General features: G+C 36.0%; 1 protein-coding gene across 1 annotated transcript; it reads right to left on the bottom strand.

Moving 5' to 3' along the window:
• Positions 1-389: 389 nt before the first annotated feature.
• On the bottom strand, positions 390-2,419 carry LOC113311599 (putative nuclease HARBI1). Its single transcript, XM_026560420.1, has 3 exons — positions 1,717-2,419; positions 523-912; positions 390-421 (listed from the first exon to the last, which is right to left on the bottom strand). Exons 1-3 carry the CDS (start codon positions 2,417-2,419, stop codon positions 390-392), a joined length of 1,125 nt encoding a protein of 374 aa, XP_026416205.1.
• Positions 2,420-12,401: the final 9,982 nt, after the last annotated feature.

The raw sequence follows: 12,401 nt of genomic DNA on the forward strand, positions 1-12,401 counted from the left end.
ACTCATCTGGATCTGACTCACTAAGGTCTGAGTCAGAAAATATGTTTGTTTTGTGAGTCAGATCAGACTCAGCTGAGTGGATTTTTTTGGACAGAAAATGTCCTTGTGCACATTTCAAACAACTTGTTCACTACCAGTCTAACAACCTAAAACTTCAACCCATGAGCAAACTTTAGCTATATGAGATTTTTAATTCCATAAAACAACTTCTCTAAACATAAGTTAATTATATTAGATTTCAATTTAATAAATTACATTGGCTTAAACTTCTCAAAATAAATTACACAGAAGTTAATTGCTCGGATTTTTTATGTAACAGAAGTTTTATGTAACATCACAAATTGTTCACTACCAGTCTAAACAACTTCTCTTTTTGATGGAATTAAACATTACCAAACAATAAAATCTAAATACTTCATTCCTACAAACATAAAAGAAGCAGAAGCAACAAAATCTAAAGGAGGCTAGCTATCTCATCACGTAAGTTGTTCATATATATCTGCTCTTGTCGTCCAAACAGACGAGGTGCATTTTCTTCCGTTTCCGCTTCCACTTCGACTTCCACCTGTGTCTCATTCATATCAAATGTCTCATTCTCATATTCTTTAAATAGCCAATCATCCAATGCATTACGACATAGAAAGTTATGTATTGACATGCAAGCAATGACGATATCTCTTTGAGTCTCAAATGAGTAAGAAGGCATTTTACTTAAGACGGGAAATCTTACTTTCAATACCCCGAATGCTCTCTCAATCACATTCCTCAATCGATCATGGGCTTGATTAAACTTCTCCTCTTTTGCTGTTGGAGGTACTCTTCGATAATCACCTATCCAATACCTTATGTTGCGATACAGACACATAAATACCTGTGTATGAGAGTACGCATCATCACATAGATAGTATTTTTCTGCAAATTTTCAACAAAAACATTATGAAGTTGAACAAAAACATTATGAAGTAGTACTGGTTACTAAATGACAAGCCAATATAATCAAAATAAATTACACAGCTCAATGGAGCCTAACAAAGGATGAAACCAAAATGATTAGCAAAGGGCACAATGAATGATGAATGATGAGAGACTGGGTATGTATCTCTTATTTCTTTATAACCAAGAATACAAACATTCAGATGAAACTGTGCTTAGGGGATATTACCAACAATAAATCCTAGTTGCCCTCTTTGTAGACAATTTTGACAAAAGTCTTATTCACCTTTCTATGAAATGAGGGTTCTTTTGTTTTTGCTAATTCACAAACTTTATTAATTGATAGCCAAAAGACTACAAAGAAGATAGCTAAAATAAAAAAAGCGGAAGACAAACAAAGAAATCCACATCAGGCATCTCTACTCTATCCCTTGCAGAAATGCAGATCTGAGAAAGCTTACACTTTAACTACAACATCATATATTCTAACACTGGTAAGTTTGGTGGGTAGTTTAACAGGTGGTTCAAAGAACAGATTCCCCATCCCAACAGGCGCAGGGGTGGCCTGAAATAATCTAAGTAGAGTTCGATATTGTGATCAATTGATGAACACTGCACACAACCTAAGATGGAAAATACTTGGACTGAATGTTATAATGGCAGCACAGTTTATTTTTCCTACAATTCAAATATATAAGAACGCAGTGCACAAGAATCTAAATAAAATTGAGTAAAGAAAACAAACCTAATGCAGAAAAATTGGACTTAAAATAGAGATATTACCTGGTGGAGGAAACTTGAAAGATGGATCACGCACTGCCTCGGTCAACACTCTCGAGTCATGAGCAGTGCCTTCCCATCCAACCACTACATACAAAAAGTACATATCCCAATCACATATCGCAAGCACGTTTTGGCTACATTCTCCTCTTCCCCTTCCTCTATACGGTGTTTGCTTCTCGACCGGAATGCTGGCACTAATTAGAGTGCCATCCAATGCACCAACAACACCTTTGAAAGCACCTTCTCTAAGACGTTTATTCCTTTTAGTTATAGCTGGCTTATCAAATATATTTGGTGGAGGAACTAGGACTTCAGCAGACCATTTCTTCATAGCAGTCAACACTTCATGAAAATACTTACTAACTGTTTCACCTGAATGTTGAAAGTGATATAAAATTACACGATTCCTACAATTGTGCCCGATTGTGTATAGAAACATTGCCATCTTCTCCTCTACTTCTAAATACTTGTCATCCTCTAAAAGTCCTTTGGCTCGGAATTCATTGCATAATTGAATAAAAGGAGCCTTAGTCATTCTCAATAGGTTGTACATATTCCTCGGATTTCCTTCTAACAGATGTTGGGTGAAAGCCTTTCCCGTTAAAATTGACTTCTTGTACTTCGGGCGTACACGCCGCTTAGCCTTTTTAAGTTGCTTCACTAACAAACATAAAGCTACCAGTTGAGATAGTAAGGTCTTCATTTTTATGAAAACAACAAGTAGATGGAAGCATTATGAAGTAGTAAGCCTCTGAAAAATAGAGGAAGGCATTACACAACCACATAAGAAAAAAAACGAACCAAAATTTACCGTCTTTTTCTTGGAGGCTACAGGGGTCTTAACACCTCTTTTGGGAGTCTGCAAAAGCCAGATGTCAGAATATTAATCAAAATAAGACTTATCCATTGAATCACATCACCTAAACAATTGTATAAATCAAATACACAAATATGCAGTATATACTAGAAATTCCACTACCAATCTCATGGCCAGGGAACCTATCAAAGTTAAACTCATTTCATCTTAAATCTCCACTAACAGGTAACAATAGTACTCTAACCACGTACTAGTCTAAAAATTTAACCATCTCCACTAAACATTAAAAATTTAATCAGTATTGAAGCTCCTCCCAGATACCAAACTCGTAGTTCAAACTTCACACAATTACAGCTTAAAAATCAAGATGAACGGAGACATCATAAGAAACTACTGTCAGATGAATGGAGACATCATATATAAGTACTTGCCTGTATTTAGGTGCTTCCCTTATCTACATAAAACCCACTTCCTTGTAGCCTTCTCAATCTGCAACGTAATGAAAGAAAATTGTTACAGCACACTGACATATTAAACATAACCAGCAAGCAATTAAATATAAACAACAAGCAAATATTCTTAAAGAAATGGAAACATAACTTCAATACTGATTCATTCATTAACTTCAACAAATACTAATTCAGTCATTTAACATTCAACACAAATTAAAACCCGATTAAGTAATTTAGTCATTCAACATTCAACACAAATTCTACTGTTTAGCAACTCATAACATCTCTGACTATTTCCTAATTCATGAATTTCAACGTTCTTCTAAAATTTTGTGTGCAAAGGCAACACGACGCTCATCGCTTTTCAAACTGACAAACAATTTCTGCCAACCAGGCATCTCTGAAGATTTTAGACTAATGCTCAAATACTCATCCATTGTGATGCAATCAGTCTCAAGTAGATTATCCAGAGCTTTCATGAATTCTGCTGCGTTATCCTTTTCTAGAGCAAGTTTTTTATGTTGAAGATGAGCCTCCATTGATGTGACAATAGAACAAACTTTTGCGGTTAATAAATCACTTGAGGCTTCGTCCATTTCCTTCTTTCTTTTCCTTCCACTCCCCTTTGCATTGAGACTAGAATCAACCTTGTTATCATCCTCATGATTTTGTTCTTTTCCAAGACTTGTTCGGTAATCATATCCATCAGTTGTAGAAGTTCCAGCTGAACAAAGAGGTTCCATTCTTCCAGGCGTATCCCTATTAACTCCGGTAGAGAACTTCCCATCAAATAAATTCTGCAACTTCTCTGCATCTTCCAGTCCCTTATTCTTGAATTGACTGGCGTTTTTGATTGTCTGCATCAATTAGAAAGTAAAATCACTATTGTTTAATTATTGGTGATCAAACAAGCTTGGCATGAACCTTATTGAGCTTCAAAGAATGATATTATCAAGGCACATTGTGCCTGAACCTTATTGAGCTTAAATAAAATTTTCTGAATACAGAAGATATCTAAGTAGAGGGACTTACAAAACTGAAACAGTCTCTTACCTTGTCTAATTTAGACCATTGTTCTTCGCTCCAATCAAAAGTGTTCGTCTCCGCGTTGTACCCATGCCCGGTTCTTGCTAAGCGACGAGACCAAGTGACATATTGGGTGCGCAAGTAATCCCAGTGGTTTCTCAATTTCTTTTGGGTGATAGTGCAGGCATACTTCTCAGAAAAGAATTTGCACAAATTTCCCCACGAAGTTTGCTTAAAAGAAGTTCCAGAAAACCCATGCTCAGTAGCTTGTGCCAAACATTGGTCAATAAATAACCCTCTAAATTCTGGAACGCTCCTAAAAGTTATCTTATTTGCTTTTTCATCTTCTTTTTTCTCCATAGAGAACTAGCATAAAGTAAAACAATACAAGATGTGGGTAATTTGAAACAGAAGAGAGTGTGCTAGCTACTGAGAAAGTAAACAGAGTATGTACATTGTTATTTTATATGTAACGGGAGAAAGGCAGAGCAGAAAATACCTGCTTTAGGATCCAGTGATGGCAACAAATGTCTGCGTACTGAGCTAATGTATAAGGTTGTATGCGAACTATCCCTGCAATGCAGCCAAACAACATTTATTTCATAAATGTATAAAGACTTTGATTCTTAGATCTCAATCTATCACTAGATTGTAAGAGCATCTTTAGATACAGAATGAACTGATTTGTAAACGAGCAAACAACCAATCAATCAATTTCATAAATTAACATCAGACCCAAACTAAGCTCAAACCTTAGTTGGCATCATTTATCTTGTGTTAGATGTACATTATGTCTATGGTATCTTCTAGTCATGTTATATATAAATGAATTCTGGTGTATGTAGAATATGAGTCACATACCAGAACAACTACACAAAAGAAAGAAAAACAAACAAGAGAAGTTAATTTTATTTTGGGTGCAAAGAAGAAGATGGCCAAGAAGAACACTGCAGTCATCTTATGCTTTTTCTTGGTTCTTTTGATTTTCTCCGCGGGTACAATACTTACAGACAAATTAGAGTACACATCCATGAATGTATTGTATTGCATTATTGTAAGATCACACAGTAACTACGATCGTTCTAATTTTGTTTTTAATTTTTTCTTAAATTGATGCTAGTTCAGGTTGAGGATTTCCAGTGTTACAGTAAAGTATCTGTGTAACAAGTGGACAATCTGATGCTATCAGTTACAGTAATTGAAAGCGGATAAAATAAGTTTGACCCATGAAACAATAGAAAGCTCTAAACAAATTTTTTGACCGATTAAAAAAAAACTCTAAACAAATTTGTACCTAAGGAACATGATTCACACGAATATAAAGTGCTCAACCTCCTCTAAATGTCCATATATAAAAATAATAAACATGATTGAGTAAGAGATGATTACCTCATCAAAAGGATGAGATCCTGGGTTTTCTTTTATCTCCAATTGTATCCGCTGCATAAGAAGAAAAAGTAGCATAAGTGATTACACATTCAGTAGCAATTCAACTCACAATGACCAACACATAGAAAAAGTAGCATAAGTGATTACACATTCAGTAGCAATTCAACTCCTGGTATGGTACTTGCATTTTAACTGGGTGAAACAACAGCATACATGTCTATATCAATTCAACTAGCATTTTAGCTCTGTTCTACACTAACTGGGTGAAACAACAGCATAAGTGGACTCGTCAATATCAACCTGAACTAGCATCTTAGCTCTGTTCTACACTAACTGGGTGAAACAACATAAAAAACCATCAACAAACATAAAAATGAAACCCCAACTATAAATCTACCAAAATATGCAAAAAAAAAAAAATACCTGTTTAACTGATTTTAACAAAATACAGAAAACCCTAACTATCAATCTACCAATATACACAAAAAATACATGACTAATCGATTTAATCAAAAATACACACAACCGTAACTATCAATCTGCCAAAACACACACAAAAAAAGACATCATTAATCGATTTAAACAAAATACACAAAACCCTAACTTTCAATCTACCAAACCCTAACAATAATAGCATCATCAATCGATTTAAACAAAGAAAAACCAAACCCTAATCATCATCCACAACTTGTAATCAGATCTGTCTGAAGAAAGAGAGAGAGGACGAGTGGATGTGAGATATTCTTCAGATCTGTCTGAAGGATAAAACCCATGTTCCAAATCACATAAAAACCATACGAAAATGAATATGGATAAAGAATTATACCTGAATATGATAACGATTCTAAACGAAGGTGATTTAAAGATGAAAGAGATGAAACGAGGGTGATTTGAAAGATGAATATGGATGAAGCAGATTTGAAAGAGATGAAACGAGGGTGATGATGGATAGAAATCAGTGGATTTGATGAGAAAGATGCAGGAGATATCAACTAGGGTTTGGTTCTGTATCACCCATCTCTTCTCTCGACAAAGAAAATGAGAAATGAAAAAAATTTGTTATAAGCTGTCGAGGGCATTTTTGCCAATTCCAGCGACTCATAGGTACTAGTGAGTGACTCAGGGACATGGAAGTGCCTGACTCTATAAGGCCCGAGTCAGGGGTTAGCCTTGACTCAGATGCCGAGTCAGAGGTTGTAAAAAGTGCAAAACAAACAATCTGACAGCTGACTCGGCGCGAGTCAGGGGTTGACTCAGACCCAGATGCCGAGTCAGCTGCAAACAAACAAGGACGTAGTTCGATCTGGTGATGGCCGTAGTATTTTTCACGGCAAGGAAGACTGAAGGTTATACTGTCAGTTCTATGGAACTGATAGTTGAATGAATTTAGGTGGGCTGGACTTTCACCACCTACGTGGGCCTGTAAGCTGATTGCAACCACTTCTCATGAGCAGAGCTTGGACGTGAGTTTCCTACTGGAGTTTCGATGATATTTGGCAAGAGTTTGGAAAGCCAATTGCACGGGGTATATGATGCTCGGGACACAATTCTTAAGGAGGTGCACTTTCCTATTTTGCTAGGTTTCTTAGTTTTCTTCAAGAAGAGGTTACAAAACTCTATATATAGGGAAGCTTAGATACAATTTGGGATATCTTCTTTTCACCGTTTTCTCCCCCTTAGGGGGAGAACTCTCTTTTCTATATTCTTTTTATTGTAAGGATGAATTCAAAGTTCTAATTGTGAAGCTCAATTATTTACAAGTTTGTTCCAAGTTTTAAAGTTAATCATTGTGGATTGTTTTTACTATATCGAAGGTTTATGATTGATTCTTAGATTGGTTTGGGTGCGCAACTAGATTAGTCTATTAATCATTCTAATGCTAGTAGAGAGTTGAGTCGATCCGTAATTGTCGCTTACCTCCTACATAAGTAGAAATCCCGAGACCTTGCGGAGGGATTCTGTAAAGCAATTGCGAGTAAAGACAACACTAGTAAGCAGACAGAGCTTATGCGTCTGATGCTAGGATCAACCTAATTCACAAAACGTAATGTATTCGGTTGAGATACACCTTGAGAGCTTATTCATGGCGGCTCAGTTGAATAAAATCCAGTAGTCGAGCGCTTCCCTATCCGGTGATATAAAGAGTTTTGGGGATAGCAGAGCTTATTGCTTTCCTACGGTTGGTGACAATTGATTCTAACAAGAGATAATCGGGTACAATGTTGCGTTAACGGTTAGTAACGGCGAAGGATTTCTCCAACATCTTTATCTTATTATCTTTTTTTATCCTTCTTTTATATTTTCGCTGATTTAGATAACATATCAATTGCATTACTCCTCGTGGGAACGATCCTTACTACCGCTATATTATTATTTATTTAGTGGGAAACATCTTATTATTTTGTTGAGTAAACGACGCTCATCATTAAGGAATATCTTTGAATAATTAATGATAAGAGTTACTGCACATGTTCAATGTATATCGAAATATTTACTTTGCAAGTCTTTTTTCATACTGACAATCTTGGAAACGATTTGCCACATTTCCAAACAAGTTTAGAATTGGTTCGTCTGAATTCCAATAACTATATGATTGATTATCCTATCAAATAACCAATTATGGGTTTCACGGTTATATCAAAATAAGTTTGGTTCTACCTCCATGTGAGTAATGTGCATAGTCACGCTAGTTTCCAAAATTCGGTTGACTAGGTACTAGGATCGGTTCCCCACAACTTATGGTAACTACCTGTATTCGGTTGCACATGTACATAGGATTGGTTCCCCTAAAACTACAAACTTTTTGAACATGTTCATAGGATCGGTTCCCCCATCTACTAAAAACGTGTTGCACCTCTTACAAGGATCGATTCCCTCTTGTAAATTTGTTGCACCTCTTACTAGGATCGGTTCCCCAATGACTAGATAAAAGCTTCTATTTACAAGGCATCGATCATACCATCTTGAGTGATTACTTAAGATCGATTTCACTAATAAAAGTCATACCAATACATAAGTCAGGCCTTGTGAATAGTTTTACCAAGATACATAAACAAGTTTATGAGCGGTTATACTAAACACACATATTGGTAATTCAAAATAGATTTGTAATAAATAACAATACCAATAAGCCTAGTGATTTCCCTTTCGATTCACAAAACAAGTTTATGAACTTACATCCTTTAAACGAATGTAAAACATTGTTTCCTAGGATGAAATCTTCACTCATACCCATACATAATCATAATAACATTCATATGATCATGTCGGTGTCTTATATACAAAGTTTAATGGTTAATCAATAAACCTCGTATTATATTCCTTAATACTATGTCTAACTAGAGTTTTATACACACCTTCGCAGTTATGTTTTTAATATGCACGACTTGAAAGATACGTTAGGGAAAGAAACCATTCAAGTCAAAATTACTAACCTCAAGAGGAAGGATGATGTTGTCGTTGTATCTCCATACTTCTTCACATTCTTCAAGTCTTCATGTAATACTTGTAAGTCTCATATCCTAACACTTTCAAGCTAACCTATATGAAGTTGACTCTAGTATATAATCAAGCGACTCTTTAAATGAGTTTTGATTCACTAAAATATGACAACCAAACTTGACATACCAACGCTTGGTGGGTTCAACCGAGCTATGCTCTAACAATTACGCTTAGTGCGCCAGGACGCGCAAGCCATAACTCACCGATTCGCCACTCTGATGCTAGTAACCGAACCTTAAAGTTTCTCTTCGGGACAGGAAAATGCACGTCCATCTGCCCTTGCAAACATGCTTAGTAAGCATGTTTCAGCTTCCACACCATTCTGACTTACCAATATTCCTCGAAGGGTATAAATCCTTAAAGGCTAATGCCAATGCATTATGCATCACTGAAAACGCGGGGTACCAAAATACACCACCAACTTTTTCTTTGAAAAACCTGTATGGACATATTTAAATCCAATTCCGAGAGTTCAACTTAATGAATCTCAATCAAGGAATAATATTTAGAGTTATATTTCTTTCTCCCACAATCAGAAAGTTTACAGAGATAAATCCGTGAACCTGATTTTTATGTGAGAGTACTTGGATGATTCCAAAGATCAATATCCAAGAATCAATCAAGTCGTATCCAACAAACAAGGATGGATGTATCTACTTTCATTGATATATGTACAACCTGTGGTATTTCCATTATAAAGATAAACAATATAATGGGAAAATAAATAACACAGACACCAGAAGTTTTGTTAACGAGGAAACCACAAATGTATAAAACCCCCGAGACCTAGTACATATTGAATACCAAACTGGATTAAGCCGCTACAACACTAGCCTACTACCAATTATCTTCGGGCTTGAGTGTAGTTGAGACCGAATTAAACCATCACAACAATTCAATTACAGTCGCGCTCCTTATGCCTCTTGAATCCCAGCAAGACTCCGCATAATTTATTCCCTTAGCTGACGTCCTTTACAACCTAAGAGTTTCTTCAACTCAATTGAACACTTTAAAACAATATCCTCCCACAGATAAGCCTATATGTGCGGTTTCCTTTTTGAACGTAGATCAAGTTGAGACTAGAAATCGATAGCAATATACAAAGTCTAGCTAACCTCAAAATCTGGCCTTATGCTTCCCGAAGAGTAGCCTAGATTATTAGTCACCTCACAAGTATTGAACCTGTGGAATCACAAAGTCTTAGACGAAGAGAACTTTGAGATTTATATCTATCTTTTTTGAGTGAGTAGCTCAACAATCAAACAAGATCAGGACACACGAACTATCAAGATAAAAGATAGTTGGACCTGGCTTCACGAATCCCTATGAAGTCTTTGTAGTCCGCTAAACCCTAAAAGGGTTATAGGAAGAGAACGACTCTAGTTTACAACTAGGACACACAAGAGTGGTGTCGGGATTCAAAGATCCTAGTTGCTTGAGGTTCCCCTTATATAGACTTTCAAAGTATAGCTTGCTTTAGATTTAAGCTAGGATAGCTTTGGAACCAAGCGAACAATATCCACCGTAATATGAATCTTTGAAATGTGATTGATATATCAAGATATACACTCTAGTTAGGATGAACCGTAACCGAACATGTACAAAGATATTGTTCATGGATAGTTAGCCGAAGCTATCCAATTGAACTATAAGCTTAATCATTTTCATATAACATGTTAGAGCATTGCTCAGTCGAACTCGCATGCGTTGCTATCTCAAGCATGTTTGTCAATATTAATGATCAAAACTATATGTCCTGATTTCTAGTTTACTTATGACTAAGTCTCGGTATAGGATAGTTAAGTGTAGTTGAGCTCCAGACTCCATGGAGATCATCTTACGAAGACGAAGAACTACTCGAGGAACCAGTGGAACTTCATCCGACCAAAAAGGTATGTGGAGACTTGAACGTATCTGTCACTCAAAAGTCTACTCTATCTACTCTTGAGACAATAGTCGTATAAGTATGATAGTTTTCATACATACACATTTTCTATTTCGAGCCGAGTTTACTCGCCTATTTTTTTCTCGAAATTTTTGTTGGTAAGCTTTTGCCTTAACCACTTTCATCTTTACCCGTGACGAAAGTCATGATGACGTTTCAATCTTGAAAATAGCTTTAATGACGATAGTCGTGAATAACGATTGTTATAACATTACAGAAGAATGTTTCAATGATTCAAATGTAGAGTTGAGATTACGTAACCAACTATGGATATAAGCATATATATTGTGTTCCCACATTAGTGTATAAATCCATGTGCCGGAAACCAAGTGTGTGCATATGGTATTGGTGAATGAGACAGGTTGGGTACGCGTACCAGCGGAAGTTTTTCAACCGAAATTTCTGCTGAGTTTGTAGTTTGCAAACTAGTAAACCAGTCACCTTAGGTACGCATACCCGTACCCGTACCCACGGAAGTTTTCGAACCGTAAATTTCTGATGAGTTTGTAAACTCAAATCCGTTAGCTAAGGTATGCATACCCGTACTCGTACCCAAGATGTTTATTTCTCAAATCGGTAGTTCATGAACTTAAAACAATAAATTATAAGGAATGCGATCTTTGCAAACCGTGGGTATATTGTTCATGAATTGATTCAAATGGATCAAACCGATTTTGTTTCAATTGTGTCTATGAATAAAGACCTAAGCAATTGAACAACTCTTCAACTAGTTCTTATGAGTCATTTTGAACTAGTTATGAGAAAGATTAATACGATTAATATGAAAGTTCTCATATGGCTAACGATTGGTTAACTATTTGTGAACCAACTAAGTGTACACGTTTAGGTACGATTACTCAAACCTAAATGAATACATTCCATTTGTGTGTGACAAGCTAATTTCATTCTAACGGTTGAAAGATATTAGCTTGGTTAAATCAGGTTTTTCATCTAACGGTGATTATTGAATGCTTTGCTACCAAGGTAAATTGGATTGAAAACCCTGATTTGAAAACTATATAAAGGAGACATCTAGCAACTGGAGAAACTAATCCCCACACCTCCTCTGTGATACTAGTTGGTTTTGCTAGAGTCGATTCTCCTTTAACCTTACGTTTCTTCTCGAGACCCTATAGGTTAACGACTGAAAGACTTCATTGGGATTGTGAAGCCAGACGAAACTACTTCTCTTGTAGTTGAGCGATCTGATCTTACCATTTTCTATCGTACGAGTTCAATGAATAATTGACTTGAGATTATATCTCCGATAGGGCAAGATAAAAATAAATCACAAACATCTTCGTCTCATCGTTTGTGATTTCCCAATATCTAGTTTCGATACCATACGATTTAAATTATTGTGAGATGATTGATAATACTAGGCTGTTCTTCGGGAATATAATTCCGGGTTATCAATTAGTTCTTGTTCACCTTGATTTATCAAAAGAGGGAACAAACACTCATAGGTTTATCTGTGGGAGACAGATTTATCTATTATCATAGACTTTTCTGTATGATACAAATTTGTTTATTGAAGTCTTCAACTTTGGGTCAA

The sequence above is a fragment of the Papaver somniferum genome, chromosome 9 (assembly GCF_003573695.1).
Source record: "Papaver somniferum cultivar HN1 chromosome 9, ASM357369v1, whole genome shotgun sequence".
Lineage (NCBI taxonomy): Eukaryota > Viridiplantae > Streptophyta > Magnoliopsida > Ranunculales > Papaveraceae > Papaver > Papaver somniferum.